The following is a 20,830-nucleotide window of genomic DNA, read 5'->3' as shown; positions in this document are numbered from 1 at the left end:
AGATAACAACAGAGCCCTTCAAGATGCTATATGGTAAGCTGAGCTCTTGATATTCAAACAACCCTTTCAGTGCTTTTTATGTAGAAATGCAGAAGTACATTATCCCAGAGAGTGAAGAGCATGTACAGTATAAAGACAAACATTCCTTTCAGTAGTGAAAGAATTCCACAGCCTTTGTTCCAGGACTTGGTTGCCATGTCACTACCAATTTAAGATTTAATGCTAATACGAATTAATGAAGGTGACTATATGGACTATATAGTACCTGAAAATGTTCTGAGTCTAGCCCTCTAAATCCATACATTCTATATTGATTTATTTAAGTTTGCTTGATTTTATCAAAACTATTTTAATGAGCATACAATTGAGAGGCATTATCAACAACAAATGTTTGATGCATAGCTTTGATCATGTGAAATGTACAAAGTCAAGAATAGAATCACACACATTGACTGCATTCTGCCAAGTTCCTTAAAGGCTATTTCAGTCCAGCCTGTAGCATACTGCAGAGTCATGTTGAGTAGACTGGATAGTTAGCTGGGAAGTAATGGCCCCAGAAAATCAAGTGGATGATCAAAATTTGCTCCAGAAATTAGTTGTCATTCAGAAAGCTTACAGAATATTAGAGAATGTAGTATATTATTAATTTGGGATGTGATAAGTGGTGTAGGTAACAGGCTTGAAGGGAAAGAGGTGACCTTGGACCTCTGTTTGTCAAAGTTCTTAACCACTGGGGCTTTCCTTGTGCGATTCCCAGATCTATTGCATTAATTCTTAAGGATTAATTGCTATGATTCGTTAACACTGTTAACATGATTTCATGTGACCACCAGAATAAGGCGATGTGAACTAGGTGAATCTTCTTCCTCCAGTAATTCATATTGTTGAAGCTTTTCATCTTGCATTTATCAAGACCGAGACAGAAATGTCAAAGTTATAAAGTAGCAACATTTTACACTGCAAGAGAAAAAAAGGTGCTGATTTATTGGCAAGTCAACTTCAATTAGAGAATGCACCATCAAACTATTGTACCTGACACTTTTGTCTAATCTCAAAAAGAGGCACTGTCTAGACAAAATCCTTTTTTCTGCAGAAGACAGCTCCCAGTGAATGAATACATATAGCTTCTAGCAAGTGAGCTGGATTGTGGGCCCAGCTAATCATCTTAAATCGATTGCCGGTGTAATTCTTAGCATGCTTATTTTGCAAGTGCAGAATCACATCTAACTAAGCCATGATGTCTGAGTTGTGCAAGCTTCTGCTGGCTGTGCATGGTTAGTTTTCAGCCTATCACAAACAATCGAATTCCACTAGCCATTGGGATCTATGGCCTCCATACCTGGTGTTACAGTAGACAGAAATTCATATCCCAGATTTCTCACTGTGTGATAGGCAAAATATCATTTTGTCCCAACAACAGCACTCTGTTAGTCGAAATACAACTTGTGTTGCTATTGCATAGCAGTAGTGTGAAATGGCTAACTTCACCTGTTGTTCAAAACTATCAGGGTAGTTTGCTCCAGCAATAGCAGGCTTAGGCTCATTTATGGGTATACGCAATGCACACTAACCTGATTGGGACAAGCAGATGGTAAATCATATCAAACAGCTGATTAGTTGCCCTCTTACAGGCCTGAAGTGGCAGCAGAGCTATAAGGCCACCTCTGGACTTTCCTACCATGAATTAATCAGCTCAGAGGTATGTTGGTGAGATCCTAACCGCCACATTAAATCCTGCTTTTTAAGAGGCTGGAGTACTTTTAAAGCCACACCAGAATATTACCACTGTGCCAAGCTGACACCATAAAATACTAATAAAAAATAATGAAATTCAACGCCATCATAATATTGAGTCACAAAACGTAATCCTATGGAATGCTTTGCTATTTCAGATGTATCACAGATAGATATTGTATCTGTCTGGAAATATTTAATACATTAGCTGTTATAGAACATTAAAAGCACAGGCCTATTCCATCTCAGTTCCAATCTCACCAGCAGGTCCCACTCTGTAACAAAGCCTGTGTGCTAGTCTGTGATTTGTACGCATTTTACACAGATACTGAAATAAAATGTTTTTCCGAACCACACTAGCTGCAAACAGCCCTGGAACCAGTGCAAACTAACTTATCAAATTTCATATGTCATCTTGTATATATCTTACACTAAGAGAGAATCTAGCCAGCTTCACTTACCATTCAATGGCATTAACATAATTGAATCCTGCACGGTCAACATCCTGTGGATTATCACTGGCCATAAACTAAACCGGACTAACCATATAAATACTGTAACTACAAGAGCAGGTCAGAGGTTAAGATGCTGCAGTGAGTAACTCACCTCCTACTGCCCAAAATCCTTCCATCTTAACAAAGCACAAGTTGAGAATATGACGGCATATTCTGGACAGCCTGGTGGCTCAGTGGTTAGCATTGCAGCCTTACGGCACTAGGCACCTGGGTTCGATTCCAGCCTTGGGTGGATTCCAGTCTGTGTGGAGTCTGCACATTCTCCCAGTGTCTATGTAGTTTTCCTCCGGGTGCTCCGGTTTCCTCCCACAATCCAAAGATGTGCAGGTTAGGTGAATTGGCCATGCTAAATTTTCCATAGTGTTCAAGGATGTGTAGGTTAGGTGCATAGGTCAGGGATAAATGTAGAGTCATAGGGTATAGGTCTGGGTGGGTTACTCTTCAGAGGGTCGGTGTCGGCTTGTTGGGCCAAAGGGTCTGTTTCTACACTGTAGGGATTCTATTCTCCACTTGGCTGGACAAGTACAGCTCCAAAAACAGTCAAGATGCTTGATACCATTCAGGACAGAGCAACCAGCTTGATTGGCACCCAATCCACCACATGAACTACAGTGGTTCAAGGAGACTGTTCACCATCACAATCTCAAGGGTACCAATGGGTGGCTATAAACGCTGGCCCATTTACCGATGATTACAGAATATTTATGAAAATAAAGTCCCTGTTTCTGAATGCGTGGGCCAAGACTCCACCGATATTGAGCCTCAGGTTTCATATTCATCTTTATAATCATCAGCACCAGATGTTACCTCAGGACATGATCCATGGAAGTTGGCATCCAACTTCTGCCAACTCATTATAACAATCATGGCACCCCTCTGATCCAATGGCATGAAATTTAGGAACTGTATACTTGCATTGAAGACTGCATCAGCAACTTACATTGCAATTGTGACTTGACAAGGGGTTAGTGTGAACTCAGTTGGGAAGATCTCATTTGAATTAAAGCTGCTAAGTGTCCTCTAGGAAGAAGGAGGAACTAACTGGAAATAGAGACATAGTAGGTATCGATGGAGATGCTGGAATGGTGGAAGGCCCAGAACATGATGGAGCAGTAGTCATGACGAGGGAGCCAGTAGATATGGTAAATGGAGCGGGTAGATCTCATGGCTGGTAGGGTCCTTTGGTTTAAATGTTGAGCATTACTGCAAACACTTACACCAACTTCAAACAGATGAAATCCTTTGCCTGCATTCACAAAGAGCCGAAAACATGTTTCAGATGCAGAATTTGGACCTTGCCAGTACCAATACGGCAGGTGTAGACACTGGTTCACAATGAGCCATACAGACAGCATCCAGTTAGCATATAAGAGTGGGCATGCAACCATGCAATTTCTAGGCTATTAGTTTCAGCAAACACCACCCTCATTCCTTTATAATTCAATGGTACAACCACAAAACAGCTAATGTCTCTCTCCCCATTAATCAGCCAACAAACGTGCAGGCCCGAATCTTATAAGGCTATGCGTAACATGGCCTATGGGCAGAATTGTGGGACGACTTCAGCAAAGCCTATTTTGATGTTGGGATCTGCTCATTCCACCACATATGGATTTGCAAAGTGACAAGGCCAAGTTTTTGCCAGGCAGCAGGGCACTTGCTAATTGACAGGCCATGATGCTCATTAATATCACAACTTGCATCTTTAATATTCAGCCTTCCAGTTTACCCAATGTGTCAAACAACATACACATTGAGAAAACTCATTATGGGCATCAGAGCACAGCTTAACCCTGGCTGTAACCAATATTCATATTCATATCTCTGTATTCATCAGCACCGACCAAACACTATCTTAGGAAGCAATACCTGGGTGCCAACCACCTGCCTCTATTATCCGTGAAGCTGGCATCCAACCCCTGCCAATGTATTCTGATAATCATGGCACCCCCTCTGATCCGCTGGTAGGCAGTTTAGGCACCGTATACTTGCATTGAAACTACATCAGCAACTAGTATTGAAGAACATTGTGCATGGGCATTCAGGTCATGGATTGGACTGGGCAACATTCAGGGCTGCTTACTTTCTCTCTTAGTGCTTACACCACCTTGTGCCTACCTGTATGCTTACAGCATCCATATTCTGTCTTGCCATGCCTGTTCGTGCAGCCACAGAACCAGGCCTTGTTGTTCAGCTGTCCACAGTCTAGGGGGTGCACATCTTCTGGTATGGCAGTGGTCTATGCCTATCTCACACCTGCACCATGTGCCAGCAGCTTATGAGGCAAATACTCTGCAGCAAGCAGGCAGCTATGACTCAGAGTTATGGGGAGTGGACCTCCATGGAGGCACCCTTCAGTTATGGGGGCACAGTGCAGTAAGTCAGGGCAGCCTCAGAGATCAGTCTAGAGGATTGGGTACAGTCAGTCAGCCAGTCAGGGTGGTCCTGGTGAGGAATACTGCATACATTTTCAGTCTGGGAGTGGGGTCACGGTTCTCCCAGCGTCTCATTAGCAGTTTATCCAGGGTTTAGCATGATCTCAGTTTGGGGAGGTCAGCAGCCAACAGATAGAGTTTGGTCATGTCCTGTCTGGAGTGTTCAAGTCAAGTCGTTCAGTGGGAGTGAGTCATGGTCAGTCCATTGGGTTTGTTCAGACAATAGAAGGGGAAGGGGAAAGGGTGATGGAGGCTGGAGGTGTGGCGTGGTGGGGGGGGGGGGGGGGGGGGTGCGGTGTTGTTGTGGGTGGGAAGGATCTGCTGACGTGGGAAGGAGAGTCAGGAACCTACCTGTGGGGTTTTGGGGCTGCAGGTTGGAGGTAAGAAGGGATCACAATTGTGAAGAGAGGAACTGTACTTGAAAGTGGGGACTCCAGCCAAGTGGGAAGAGTGTCATCCACAGTTAGGATCAGCCTGGCTTCATGAGGGGGTACAATTCACCACCAGAGGTGGCACAGTCACTCCATATGGAAAAGCCTGGGTGGGAAAGGTGAGTTAATTTAGACAGGCTTGGTGGGGACCTGGGGTGGTGGGAAGAGCATGGAGTTCGCGGGAACAGTGATCAGGAAGATGATCTGGATGGAAGGGGGCTCATTCACACATCCAGAAGATGGAGGCTGTGAAGTGAATGTATCCCGAGAGGAGGAGTCTGGTGGGTGCTGTAACAGAGACCGACTGAGCGTGAGGTTACAGAGGGAGAAGTGTTGCACTTAACCTGGTGGAGCAGAGATGGTCATTGACCTTCTTGAAGTACTGTTGGCTGTTCCCTCCAGATGCGGAGACAGTGCTGCCCCAGTTGGTGAGCAAGCTGGCAGGGTCTGTATCACGACCTCCTCTAGAGAGATCACATATCTCCTTTGCACATTATTTCTTTTTATTTTTAGGAAAAACTTTTCCTCATGGCTCTTTGAAAGTCTAACCAATGGATGCCAATCACTTGTCTTTGGAGAGTTTAATCCTGAGAACTCATCTACCAATGTTTTTGGCATCAGTATCTTCTTTAACCTAAATAGTCATTTCATCATTGAGTTGGCTTCCTAAGTACCTCTTCTACTCTTACACGCCAGAAATTTCCTCACACATCACCCATCAACCAGCAAGTTTATGTTCTTATCTTTGAATAGTGCCTCCACTTCTTATGAAAACAACCACTGACTCACGATAAGTAAAACCATTGGACATTGGTTAGTAATAATTAGAACTAAACTAAAAAGAGCTGTTTGATGTAGCTGACTTACTTTATATAATTGTAATATTAGATTGCGTGACAAGTATTTCTGCTTCCTCAGTGACGCTGATGTGCATTTAACCTTTGAATGCAGCCAAGGACAAATATAGTAGTTATTTAAACATTGCCATCAGATGCTACTTTTTAAATTAAAGAAGCTCTGAGTCAGAGGGCAAATCAAAAACATGTCTGTAAATATTTCACTATAAACAAACTGTTACATTTTAATATCACTAGGTTGTATCTAGGTTTAGGAACAGGCATGAACTAAACTTGGCATTTTTGTTCAAAAATCTGACTTCTAAGGGAGGCTTTGAATTGCGTAAATGCTCATTAATAAGGCACATGCATGAACTAGAGCATCCTGCATTGACAACGCGAGAGTAGGAGAAGTGAATGTTAAGTTTTTGTTCGGTAAGTCACTGAGCTGTTTAGATGCTTTTTATTAATATATTTCAATTTGTATTGGCTCCTGTCCTGCAAGTCACTGCTAAACGTATCAGTACATTTTCTTTTAAAGAAGGCAATGGTTTATGGCTGACACAAACAATCTATTGTTTGCAATGAAGTTGGCTATTCGTCCATCTTGTGCAAGCTGAGTATGTGCATTACAATTACAGATAGACAGATTAGGAGAGGACAGGTAAGTAATCAAAGGCAATGTTTGGATTGACATTCTCACACCTTTATTCAGATAATCATGGTTTCTCGTTCCACTCCAGAAGTTTCAGCATATAATGGGAAGCTGATTTTTCAGTGCTAGATTGAAGAACTGTCGTTCTCGCAAGGAATTAAAGGATATGGCGAGAGTCTGGGTAAGTGGCATTGAAATGCCTATCAGCCATGATTGAATGGCAGAGTGAACTCGATGGGCTGAATGGCCTTACTTCCACTCTTATTTCTTATGGTCTTAATAAAGGCAGGAGCACTCTCCCTGTGGCCTGACCACAATTTAGATCTTAGCTTAGCCACAATCTAACACCGACGATCTGCTTGTTTATTTCATGATGGTGGATCTGGTGATGTGCACGTCTGTTCTTACGTTAAAGCAATGACTATACTTGGAAAGAATTTCATTGGCCGTAAAATACTTTGGACCTTGGGTTGCACAAGGTGCAATAAAACTGCAAGACTTGCTCTTTTAATTTGCAAGGCGATAACGTGCTGATTGTCATCAAGGTGGACACATCAGCAGATGGTAAAGATGACCACCAATGTGACAGTGAAATGTAAAGCAGACTGCAAGTATTGAAGCTGTAGAAAAAGCAGATTTTAAAATGGCTGTGTTTCTGGGCAATGCCACTGCTGGATGGAATGTTGCAAACTGGAAGTGTGAAAGGTGAGACTCATACCTGACTAAATACAACATGTTCGAGGAGAAAGTGAGGACTGCAGATGCTGGAGATCAGAGCTGAAAATGTGTTGCTGGAAAGCGCAGCAGGTCAGGCAGCATCCAAGGAGCAGGAGAATCGACGTTTCGGGCATGAGCCCTGAAGAAGGGCTCATGCCCGAAACGTCGATTCTCCTGCTCCTTGGATGCTGCCTGACCTGCTGCGCTTTTCCAGCAACACATTTTCAGCTCTAAATACATGTCAATTGCACTAACAAGTAACCATGCCATAACAATCCCTTACATTAAGTTTTAAACTGGTTGTAAGATCAGGGAAAACACAGCAATCAATTGTAAATTTTTTGTAGATTGGCACTTCTGATGACTGTTAAATAGCCTGAACTCTATATAGGTGCAGTTTAGTGCTGTCCGATAATTAATCAGCTTTCTTTTCATTGAAACCAAGAAAATTACAGACTGATAATAATCATTGCTGTATTTTCCTGGTAATTTTAAAGTTGAAAATTGTACTGCTGTGACATTATGGGTGTAACTGTGCATGCATGGATGGATCGCATCAGCCATTTTGTTTGTGTTGGGAATGTATGCTTCAATTTTAAATGGGAAGCGGGCAACTTGTGCGAACTCATGACTTCGTGATTGATTTGCAATGCTAATGTCTTGATTCTCAATTCTAATTTCACATAGTATCCAAATGAGTCCAGTTACCTAAGGAGCTTTTTTTTATTGAGTAAGACTCGTCAAATGTAGGAAATCACCAAGGCTGGAAACAGCAGGATTACCAATATTAATTGATGGCGAGATTTATATTTGAAACTCTGAACATGTAGATAGAAATAAATAAATAAAAGGAAGTAAGGAGTTCCACAGGCTTGAGGCCTTGGGAAAGCATGAGTTTGATTGGGAGACAGTACAATCAAGTTTTCACTAATGAAAGCAGAATACTGGAAACCTGCCATCAAACAGAAAGTGTTTGAAATAATCAAGAGGCCAGGCAGAATCTGAGAAGTGAGAAACAAAGTTAACATTTCTAAAGAACAGTCATATTCAACTCAAAACATTAATTGTGTTTTATCCTGTGTCCTTTCAGCCTACTCCTCCCCAATAAAACAGTCGCAGCTTTTCTAAACTATTCTCATAACTGATAAATCTTACCTCAGCAATGTTTCTTGGATCCAAGTGTAAATCCCTAACCATTCCCATTTCCCCATTTTATCACCCTTTTAATATTGATATGACTTTAGCAGACTTTGTGATTTCGTATTCTGATAGCTGATGAACTATTTTCATAAGCTCTGAGTGCTTCTCATATTGCTCTCTCACCTCCCTCTGCACTTCTGTATATAGTGTGGTTCTCCATTGTACTTAATGCCTAATACTTGCCTTAAGTACACATTTTCTTCTTTAACTTAATTTCTGTCTCATTTGTCATCCAGGGAGCTCTGGATTGTTTGTTGTTCCTTTCCCTTTTGAGGGAATTAATCTTCTTGTATTTGCAGGTATCTGTCATTCAGTTACTGTTTCTCCTGCCAACCTTGCTCTGTTCCTGACTCTTTAAGTCTGCTGCCCACCCACTTCAATAACCTTACTCTGAATTGGTCAATTTCAATTTCCACTGTCAATTTAAACATACAACAATCACTATGGCTGAAATGGACCCACCCCCGACACCTAGTCTACTTGATCTTAACTCCCAAGAACAAGCTCCAGTAATGTTTCCTGTTATAGGGAATTCTTCTGACCACAATCTAGAAATACTAACCCCTTGCTGCCCCTTACACTACCATTATCCCTGACTATATACAGCAATTAAAGTCCCCTATTATAACTGCTCAATGACTTTTATACCTGTCTGTATGTCTATTAAGAGCAAAGTAGACTAGTTGCTTCATACTTGGATAGAAACATTGAAAGATAGACAATAGCAGCAGTTGGTTCCTTTTGTTTGTACAACCATGCAGCATAACCATGGTGATCCTTCTATCTTTACACCAAACTCCCACTTCCTACCCTTGATACCGTTAGTCTCTAGAAATCTGTCAATTACTTTCTTAAATACATTAAGCGACTCGGCTTCCACTATCGTGTGTCGTAGGGAATTCCATGGGTACACGATCTGGAGTGAAGACATTTCTCCTCACCTCAATCTGAAATGAACCATGGCATATCCTGAGACTGTGGCCCTTTGTTCCAGTCCACTGGGCCAGGGATATCTTCTCTGCTTCCAGTCTGTCCAGCCCTCTTTGATTTTTCCAATGAGATCCCCTCACATTCTTCTAAATTCCAGTGAACCTGGCACAGTCGATCTATTCTCTCCGCACACAACAAACCTAACATCCCAGAAATCAAGCTGGGAACTCTCTTTGTACTCCTTCCATGACAGGCATATTTTTTCTTAGGTAAAGAGACCAAAACTACACGCAATGCTGCAGGTGTGAACCTAACATTGCCCTTGACAACTGCAGTAAGGTTTCATCACTCCTTTACTCAAACCTACTTGCAGTTAAAGCTGACATACCATTTATCATCCTGATTGCTTGGTGTACCTGCATGCGCTGATGTACAAGGACACCCAGGTCCTTTGTACCATTCCCAAGTTATTGCCAGTTAAATAATAATCTGCTCTTTGATTTTTCCTATTGAAGTGGATATCTTCACACTTAATGTACATTACACTGCACCGGCCAAGCATTTGCCCACTAATGCAACATATCTAAATCACATCTTTACATCCGCCTCACCAACCCAAGCCCCCTAAGTTTTGTGTTGTCAGCAGATTTGGAAACGTTACATTTGATGTCCTCATCCAACTCATTGATATCTATTGAGGTTAGCTGGGTCCCAAGCGCTGATCTCTCTGACAGCCTATTCGTCACTATTTCACTGCCAAAAAGATCCATTCATTCCTACTTTGTTTTCTATTCACTAATCCATTCTCAATTGATTCCAGTGTCTTAGCACCAATCCCACGTGCTTTGATATTTATGTGAAATTTTATCAAAAGCTTTCAGACAATCCACGTGTTCTTCCTCTTGTTATGTTCTCAAAAATCTCCAGTAGGTTCATCAAACACGAAATGAAATGTGAGAGGAATGATAGCAAGCAGCACAGCTTTTGAGGGCAGTGATTAAGAGGAGACATTTCCCTTTCAGACGAGTGACCGTGATATCGACCTTCTGTCTCATCAAGGTGATCACACAGAATGAAATCTTTCAAATTTCAAATCAATTTCAAATTTGTAAATCTCAACACCATTAAAAGCAACCGCCATATTTGAAAGACTCTATCTGCACTTAGAGGAAACGGATGCTGAGTGCTAAAAAGCAATTGGATGCACATATGTTTGTTTTATCAGATGGTTTAACTTAAAATGAAGGCCTCCTGTTTAACAAGAGTGGGGTTGGGGGCAATAAGATGTCATGTTCAATTATTTGACTGTATCTGTCTGTTGACTGCTCATCCTGTTCTGTTAGTCCAGCGTCTGATACTAAAACCTAGCAGAAACATAGCAGACACTATGTGAAATATTATAATAAAGCTCCTGTTTGTATAAAAATCCGGTGAGATTAATTTCTGCATATCACCAAGGCATAAAACACAATATCGTTTATTCAATAATGGTCAATATTAGGATTAAAAGCAGGTACTACCAATTGGAACATGCAGCTGAGATCTATAAATGAAACTGCGCATGAATACATGTTAACAAAGTCAGCATGTTGTTGAGACAGTTTTCCAGCACATCCACCAATATCATCCTTTCGTATGACTGATCTTCATACAACGAGCATCTACGGATTGTTAGGGACTAATATGCATGCAAAGCTTAGTTCAAAAGCAAAAGTTGGAAAATACTTTCAATAATTTAGAAGCAACAAAAACAGGAATTGCTGGAAAAGCTCAGTGAGTCTGGCAGCATCTGCAGAGAGAAATCAGAGTAAGGTTTCAGGTCCAGTGATCCTTCCTCAGATTGAAGCTCCTCATTCATACTGTTTGCCTCAGTTATGTGGCAATCACATGATCAAAGCTCTTTTTATGAAAAGCTATGTAGGGCTATGATGAGGGGAAGTGGGAGAAATCTGGAGATGTATGTCTACACCCTCTGTAACTAGCACATCAGAAGAAATTATAGGATGAGGGAGAAGTGGGATATGAGAAGGATGAGAAGACATGAGAATGCCCTCATTTTTAATGGTTTTTCATCCACTACTGAAGTCATCCATGACTTCTATCATGCTTACTCCATTAATGGTGAGTGCATATGGGTCAGGACATGCTGGAACACCTATTGGTAGCTGCTACATTAATATGTGCAATTACCAGTAATATACTAATAGCTTGATGGTTTCATCAATTATCTCAAATTATGTCAGTTCAGGACCTGGGACCTGAATGAAAGATTTAGTCAAGTTCAGTTCTACCATGTAGAGCCTCTACTTACTTTACACTATTGTGGTTCCCAGTCCTCATCTTTCTAAGCTTCCCAGAATCTACTCATGTTATTAATATACCTGCCTCCAGTTATACATCACCTTCATCTTTATGAAAGAGATAAGTGTGTCAGTGAATGCAATGCAAGAATTGCTGGTGGGCTTGAACTGCAGGTAACTTCTCACAATGTTGTGCCCTTTGATTAAGTATGCAGCCATTTAGCAGAGCACTTAGCATTGGATGCATGGCACAATCATTTAGGTCAGCAGACAACTGTCATCTATATGAATATATTGGGCTGAATTTTACCAAACGTTGGCTAAGTGTCAATTCTGGGGAGTTTCATGTAGATTTTCCTTTGTTAACTCTAGCAAGTGCCATCTATCTAAGGCCAAAAGATTCCACCCAATAGAGCTGGCTCCTTCCACCCCATTGACACTTCATTGTAAATGTGTTCTTAAAATTGTCTATATATATATACACTTTTCAACATCAGCTGTGTGAGTGACTGTCATTTTAGCTGCAGCTACAATGAATGAATGGGGAAAAGCTAGCTATCTTTAGTACCATGTGATGTCTGAATGATAGCTATTCTTTCCATTGTGTCCATACAAACATGACACTGTGTCAGCATTGAATGACGGCAGCATTGAATGTTTAGAAGTTTTCCATCTATCGGGAACCATTACGAAACCATATGAACTGCAAAAAAAACAAAGCATTAAGTGGCACTTGCATTGGAATTAGACAGGGAATGCCGATCTCAGCAGCATCAAAGAATTAGCAGTCAGTGAAAGATAATTAAGACTTGGATTAATCTTCAGTTGGAGAGGCAAGGATTACTCAAGGATAGTCAACAAGCCTTTGTAATGGAGCGATCATTTCAGACGGTTTGATTGAATTTTCAAGGAGGTGATTCAATGTGTGGGTGAGGGTAGAACAGTGGATATTGTCCACATGGTCTGATGTAAAGCTTTTGATGAGATCTTGCATACGAAACTGGTCAAGATAGTAAGAGCCCAGGGGGTCCAGAGCAATTTAGCAAATTGGACCCAAAATTAGCTTAGGAGCAGGAGGCAAAGGGTAATAATTGAAGGTTGTTTTGCAACTGGAAGACTGTGTCCAGTGGCATATTTCAGGATTTAGTACCGGGTCACTTGTTGTTGTTGTGTACATTAATGATCTTAAACATTAATGTAGCAGGTTCTTTCAGTAAGTTTGCAGATGACACAAAAATAGGTGGTGTAGTCAATAGAAAGGAGAAAAGCCTTAGACCACAGGATGATATAAATAGACTGGTCAGATGGGAAGAACAATGGAAAATGGAACTTAATCCTGAAAATTATTAGGCAATACATTTTGGGAGGACTAACTAAGTAAGAGAGTACACAGTGAATACAGAGTACTGGGTAATACAGAGGATCAGAGGGACCTTGGTGTGGATGTCCATAGATCCTCGAAGATTATAGGATGGGTAGATAAGATAGTTAAAAAGGCAAATGGGATAAATGCTTTTATTAAAGCATTGAATGCAAGAGCAAGGAGATTATGTTAGTTAGGACACAGTGAAAATACTGTGTGCAATTCTGACACCACACTATAGGTAGGATGTGGTTGCAATAGAGAGTGTGCAGAGGAGATTCACAAGGATGTTGCCTAGACTGGAATGATTCCACTGTGAAGAGAGACTAGATAGGCTGGGATTGTTTGTCTTACAGCAGAGAAGGCCGAGCAGGGACCTGATTGAAGTATATAAAGTCCTGAGGGGCATCAATTAGGTAGATAGAAAGAAACTTCCCCCCTTAGTAGACAAATCAATAATTAAGAAGGATAGGTTGAAGGCAAAGGGAATGAGATTTAGATGGGATTTGTGGAAGATTTTTCTCATTGAGGGAGTAGTGGGTATCTGAAACTTACCGTCTGAAAGGGTGGCAGAAGCAAGAGCCATCAAAATATTTAAGAAGCCTTTAGATGATCAGTTGAAGAAGCAAGTCATACAAGGTTACAGAACAAGTGCTGGGAAATAGGATGAGAATAGGTCGTGCTTGATGACTATCATGGACATGATGGGCCAAAGGGCTTCTTTCCATACTGTTAAACTCAGACTTCTATGACTTTATGTAACTCAGTTTAATTGAGTGACAGTGATAAAGGCGTCATTTCTATGTTGCTTTGGCTGATGCTGTTGCATGTAGGAAGAACATCGTCACCTTTTTCACTCAGTACAATCCTGACGTCAGGATTCTCAGATTCCCACATCCATCCCAGAGCTTCGGTCCATCCTCCAGTTGTTTGTGGCAGAGATTTTCTGGACAGTACCAATATGAAGCCCTGGACATGACCTGTGCGGAGAGTTGATGACAAGTCATCTCGTTGCTCTCAATAATCCCAGTAAAACAACCTGGAAAGCATGACATGGTGTTCTAACCTTTGTCGCTTGACAGTGTAGCACCACTATCCCTCTCTCACCTGCAATGCATTCCATGGAAGCCAAACAGCTGTGGGTCATAAGGGCACCTATTGCTGGAGGTTCCTCAGTAGTTCTAAACTCCATATCCTCTGGAGGTTAATGCTGGTTCTGGCTTGCATCACAATTGGACCCCCTACCTCATAGAATGAAACACTTACTCCACCTACTCCAGTTGTGGTGGCAGGCATTTCATTTTCCATTGTGTACAAGCAATTTGGGAGAAGACGAAAGGTCACAGAAGTCACACTTCATGGACAGGGTCAGCATTTCTCTTGAGGTGATTCCCCCAATGCTTCACATTCCCTACTTTCTTGCTGTCCCTGTGAAACTTTGCCAACATTGCCACCCAATCCATTTACTTAACTGCTCATCTCCCGACATTACCCTTTGAGTCACCAGCACATGGCATAGTTTGTCAAACATAGTAGTGTGCTGTTCCCCTACCCCCACCCCCAATCTAAGCCAGGTTGATGGTGACCATTGATGACTCCCATCCTGCAGTACTCCTTGCTCTCCCATTCTCTGTCATTTTCCCTCCTTGTGTTGGTTTGTCTCCATTTCACATTCATTAACCCCCTCTGTATCCCAATTCCCACAACTATATCCTCGGCCTCCCCACCAAAGCAATAGCCCCTATCATCATTTCCTCTTATTTTGATTTTCTCCCACTAGCTCCAAGGTCCTTACGCAGCAGTGACATTTAGAACATAGTCAATTCTGCAATCTTCATCGCATGCTGAAGAGAATCTTGCCATGATAACCCCCCTCTTGACTTTGCCTCCAGGACTAACCAGGGCCCCAGATCCATGATTGACTTTGAAAAACAGCCTTGAATGATGAATGAACAAATCATTGTCTAATCTGTGTGCAGCTCTCCAATGACTTATCATGGTCTTCAGGCTGATTGAACTGGGCCTGCAGGATTGACCATGGATCACTGCCTGTACTGAAAAGGTACAGACCCCCTCACGCTGGACACTCCAATCATTTCCTCTTATTTTGATTTTATCCCACTAGCTCCAAGGTCCTTATGCAGCAGTGACATTTAGAACATAGTCAATTCTGCAATCTTCATCGCATGCTGGAGAGAATCTTGCCATGATAACCCCCCTCTTGACTTTGCCTCCAGGACTAACCATGGGCCCCAGATCCATGATTGACTTTGAAAAACAGCCTTGAATGATGAATGAACAAATCATTGTCTGATCTGTGTGCAGCTCTCCAATGACTTATCATGGTCTTCAGGCTGATTGAACTGGGCCTGCAGGATTGACCATGGATCACTGCCTGTACTGAAAAGGTACAGACCCCCTCACGCTGGACACTCCAAGCAGCTAATCAACCATGTCCAAACTTAGACTGACATCAGATGCTGCCCTTAACTTACCATGCCATTCCCCTGACTGAAGTCTGTTCCCCTTCACAGGAGTAAAGGCTACTCCCCTTGGTCTTTCAGACATAGTGATTTGATAGAAGCACATTCAGTGTGTTTATTATGTAAGCTGCTGGCACATGGTATCATCAACATTGACATAACACGGTACTGTACAACAACAAATCCAACCCATTGACTGACCACTGCTGACAACCATAGCAAGCTGCATGGCTTTGTGACTGCACTAAAAGTCAAGACAAAAGTAGTGTGAAGCCTCAAGCTCTGGCTGAGGGAGCATCGCATAAAAAGGCAAGGCCAGCTAGGACAGTGAGGATCCAAGTAGGTGCAAAATGCATGAATGCTAAGAAGGCAGGTGAGGGACCCTCATGGTCTAATCCATAAGTTGGGTGTGTGTCCCTGTGTGCAAAGTATCATTCCAATGAAAGGTGCCTGTGGGCTCCAAAGTGCAGTATTGAAGTGGAGAACCGTATTGTGAGTTGGACATGGGCCAGTAAGATGCAATGAGACTGGTACATGTCCAATGTCAACCTCAGTAGATATGGACTGTGGGTGATCATACAGCACACTCTGTAACATTGGTGACTGCTGCCCAAGCTGGATGCCCAGAGGAGAAGGTAACGAGCTGGATCCACCAGGTACTGGCTCTGACTTTCAGCCTGGGAATGGTCATCACCTAGTTTTTCTCTGGCACATGGGAGGATAGAAGAATGCATATGAATGAGATGAGATTAGTTGCCAATAGCTAATACATGCAAAAGGGCCTCTCGCTGACTAGATTCTCATCTCACTGTTCAAACTCAGTCATAGAATCAGACTTTGTTGCCTTGACGTCAAGAATCTCATTTCTGCCATTGTTGCCTTGTTTTCCCAACTGTTTGCCATTGCCCAGGTCATTCAAAAGCTGGGAAGATTACACTTATACTGTTTCTGTTATGAGGGACTTAGCCTTTTGTAAATGAACAATGCATTTGTGCTAAACTTTTTATTTTAGTCTGGTTAAGATAATTGAACGAGTAACAATTTGCCCAATTTTTGTCTTCAGACTATATATTTTATTAATTTAAGTATTTTGTGTCAAACCCAAAGCTATCTCTGTCACTACATTACATCCCACTCAATAATTCAATTACATTATAGGACACCCAAATGAAAAGGTTTGCCTATTGCTTCTGGGCTGTAGGTGTTCCTTTGGCAGTGCAGCTTTAAGGAGAGTCTGCACAGGCGTAACAGGCATTTGCAGAGCTGGCTTCAGCAGCCTGCAAGATTATGCTTGCTCAGTATTTCATTCATAAGAAGGCAGGACACACATTGCACATCTTGCAACTGAACACAACCTGAAGAAACTTCTTTCAATTTGCTTTTTTCTTCCTGTTGGTTGTGTCCTTACTGAATAATATTTGAAACTCATATATTGTGAGTTGCTTGCCTGGCTTTATTCTCCTGATAAAAAGAGGGAGAGCTGATTTGATGACAGAAAAGTGCAGCAGTCACACCGGTAAGTAATAATTCATTTTACTTTGCTATTTCTATTTCTTCACTAGGCAATTGTAGCATTAGCTGTATGACTAAGTATCATTTGAATTTCAATTGATCAAATGAACATGTCTAATGGTACAGCTGTATCTACCTGATTAGTTTTTAATCAGTAAGAATCTGAAACTGAATGTGGGGGCATTTTGATGATTGTATCTCCAGCTTTTTCTGAAATTTTTCGCACCATTTTAAAAAGGCAAGAGCCAGTTTGCAGGAAGTGTTTGAACTTCAGTCTTTATCAATAGGCAAGATGGTTGTGATTTGCAGTAATGTCTGGTATATTTTGGAAGTTTAATCCACGTTTGCTATTTTAATTTGTATTTAGCATCACACATAATCTCAGACATTACATGCACAGACTGAAGAGCATGCAGCATGAGAAACATATCCTTTTAAATTCCCTTGCCTGGAACTGCCAAATAAACCCTAAAATAAGTTTACAATATCATGCATGATAATTCTGTGTGGGATATCAAGGGAAGAGATATTTGTTTATCACAATAAAATAAGAGAACATAGAATATTCAGTTTACATATTGTCGTGATTTTCATGGAGTCCTTATTGACAGCAGTCTATGCACTTCATGGGGAAGGTCCCAGCAACACAATGGTTCCTCTGGAGTCCCCCTGAGCATGGCGGGCATTACCAGAGCATTGACAGTGAGGATATTTCCACAGAACAGATGGCTAGCAGAGAAGAACAAGTCTCTGATAGAGGGCTGCTCTGCCTGAAAATAGCTCTATGACCAACCCCACACTCAAATAATATCAGAGTCCAGATTAAAACAAGCAATGTTAAATCCTATGAGCCTACAAATTTCAGCAAAGCATGTTGCCAAAACCTTTGAAGAACTTTTCTTCCTTCCGTGTCTCAGACAATATCAGCTCCAGTCTACAAAGCATTTCTTAATCTTCCTTTTCGGCAAGAGCTAGCTTTGAGAAATAGCCAAATCAGTCATGCTGATATATTGACAAATTAGGAAGTCCTATCTCAGTCTCATCTTATTACCTTTCAGTCTGATACTGAGAATGATATCAATGCCAAAACATGAAACTTATGACTCAAATGATGCCAATAATCTTTCAAGTGTTGTTTGAATTAAATATCAATGGGACGAACATTTAAAGCTGGGGAAATTACCACTGACACACAACAATCAGCAATACTGGAAGTAAATATTAAAATGATTTTACAAAGCATTACAAAAATGATCATTTTCCTTCCAGGGACTGAAATTGACAGAAATCAAAACTGTGCACACAATTTGCAGAAATATGCCTTTCCTCAGTTACTTATCTTAGGTGTATTATCACCATCATTCGTAGCAGAAGGATGCTGCTAATTTAAAGTTTGAAGAGTGTATGCTTCACTGATATCTGGGAGAATATCAAATGTTTCAGCTGGTAGATGTGCAACTGTTCCTGGAGTCCTAAGAATCAATTGAAATGTAGCAAGCCAGAATCTAAATCAAGTTCTTCTTAAAGAACGTGGTACCTCAGGGAGACATTAGAACCCTGAAAAAGATCAGCTGGCTTCATATTACAATAAATCCTTTTTGCTGGGAATTTGTCATTGGCAAGAAATAAGGAAACGTTTTACCATCTAAAACTTGCACTTCTTACAGTCATTTTGAATCTGAAATGTCTTTCAGAGAATGCATTGACTGCAAAATGTAGAAATAGAACCAAATTATTTCCAAATTGATCACAATGAATTATGTTTGCCTGAAAGAAATCATAGCCTCAGGTCACTGATAGTGCAGACCTTGCTTGTAACCAGATCTGTAGCATTGACTTTCAATCTTATGATGAACCACTTGAGTGGCTGAAATGTTTGTGAGTGCTGCTATAATTTCCATTCCTTTCTTTGGCTGAATTTTCCTCTTCCATTTCTTTTCCTTTCTACTTTGCTACTTTCACAGCATCCTTCTTCAGCTGGGAGCTGCAGTAGATGTTTTGGGCCATGGACATCTCCATCAGTTAAAGGTATGTCTCAACAAACTTGATGGAGATTTTTGAAGAAGTAACAAAGAGGATTGGTGAGGGCAGAGCGGTAGATGTGATCTATATGGACTTCAATAAAGTGTTTGACAAGGTTCCTCATGGGAAACTGGTTAGCAAGGTTAGATCTCATGGAATACAGGGAAAACTAGCTATTTAGATACAGAACCGGCTCGAAGGTGGAAGACAGAGGGTGGTGGGGGAGAGTTGCTTTTCAGTTTGGAGGCCTGTGACCAGCGGTGTGCCACAAGGATCAGTGCTGGGCCCACTACTTTTCATCATTTATATAAATGATTTGGATGTCAACATAGGAGGTATAGTTAGTAAATTTGCAGATGACACCAAAATTGGAAGGGTAGTGGACAGCGAAGAGGGTTACCTTGGATTACAATGGGACCTTGATCAGATGGGCCAATGGGCGGAGGATTGGCAGGTGGAATTTAATTTAGATAAATAAGAGGTGCTACATTTTGGGAAAGCAAATCAGAGCAGGGCTCATACACTTAATGGTAAGGTCCTGGGGAGTGTTGCTGAACAAAGAGACTTTGGAGTACAGTTCATAGTTCCTTGAAAGTGGAGTTATAGGTAGATAGGATAGTGAAGAAGGCATTTGGTATGCTTTCCTTTATTGGTCAGAGCATTGAGTATAGGAGTTGGGAGGTCATGTTGCGGCTGTACAGGACATTGGTTAGGTCTCTATTGGAATATTGCGTGCAATTCTGTTCTCCTCCCTATCAAAAGGATGTTGTGAAACTTGAAAGGGTTCAGAAAAGATTTACAAGGATTTTGCCAGGGTTGGAGGATTTGAGCTGTAGGGGGAGGTTGAATAGGCTGGGGCTGTTTTCCCTGGAGCGTTGGAGGCTGAGGGGTGACTTCATAGATATTTATAAAATCATGAGGGACATGGATAGGATAAATAGACAAGGTCTTTTCCCTGGGGTGTGTGATTCCAGAACTAGAGGCCATAGATTTAGGGCGAGAGAGAAACATTATAAAAGGGACCTAAGGGGCAACTTTTTCACACCGAGGATGGTGCGTGCATGGAATGAGCTGCCAGAGGAAGTGGTGGAGGCTGATACAATCACAACATTTAAAAGGCATCTGGATGAGTATATGAATAAGAAGGGTTTGGAGGGATATGGACCAAGTGCTGGCAAATGGGACTAATTTAATTTAGGATATCTAGTCAGCATAGATGAGTTGGAACGAAGGGTCTGTTTCCGTGCTATGCATCTCTATATCTCCATGACTCTATAATGTACATGGGAATATTAATAAATTGTTGGCATTTCAGAGCACGACTGACAACAGGGGATAACCAATAGCCAGAGCTAAAATAATAGAAGTTATTTAATAACAATGAGTGTACAAACAATAGTGAGAAACTGTTTCAATAAGGAGTGATGGTGCAAGTATATAACACATGGCTATAGGAGCAGATAGAGATTAAATTTATAGAAACATGGATGGAACTGAATGTCAAGTTGCAACTTAATGCCTGGTCATTATACAAACAGGTATAACACAGCATCAGGCCATTCAGCCTGTCTGCTCAATCCCGGTTTTTATGCTTTATAGAGTCATTATCTTATTCACCTCTTCTCACTCTATTAGCTTTCTATTCCTGTCTCCCTTAATGTGACTATCCAGTTTCCCTGTAACAGAACACCAGTACA

General features: G+C 41.4%; 1 protein-coding gene across 7 annotated transcripts in view; it reads left to right on the top strand.

Annotated features, from left to right (window-relative positions):
- The window catches only part of LOC122555033 (galactosylgalactosylxylosylprotein 3-beta-glucuronosyltransferase 1-like), a 140,287-nt gene that overhangs the window by 46,948 nt on the left and 72,509 nt on the right, over nt 1-20,830 (top strand). For 2 of the 7 annotated variants that reach the window (XM_043700647.1, XM_043700648.1), the window contains exons 1-2: nt 16,878-17,115; nt 19,076-19,139. The exons of 1 other annotated variant lie outside the window; for it this stretch is intronic. Coding sequence is in view for 1 of the 6 variants with exons in the window: in XM_043700657.1 (XP_043556592.1) it covers nt 17,088-17,115 (28 nt within the window). In the remaining 5 variants the exon portion in view is untranslated. Of the gene's footprint in view, nt 1-16,877; nt 17,116-19,075; nt 19,140-20,830 lie in introns of those variants that run through there. 4 more of the 7 variants (XM_043700649.1, XM_043700650.1, XM_043700657.1 and 1 more) reach the window with 2 other exon arrangements.

The sequence above is a fragment of the Chiloscyllium plagiosum genome, chromosome 12, assembly GCF_004010195.1.
Source record: "Chiloscyllium plagiosum isolate BGI_BamShark_2017 chromosome 12, ASM401019v2, whole genome shotgun sequence".
Lineage (NCBI taxonomy): Eukaryota > Metazoa > Chordata > Chondrichthyes > Orectolobiformes > Hemiscylliidae > Chiloscyllium > Chiloscyllium plagiosum.
This window is presented reverse-complemented; position numbering and strand designations above follow the sequence as displayed.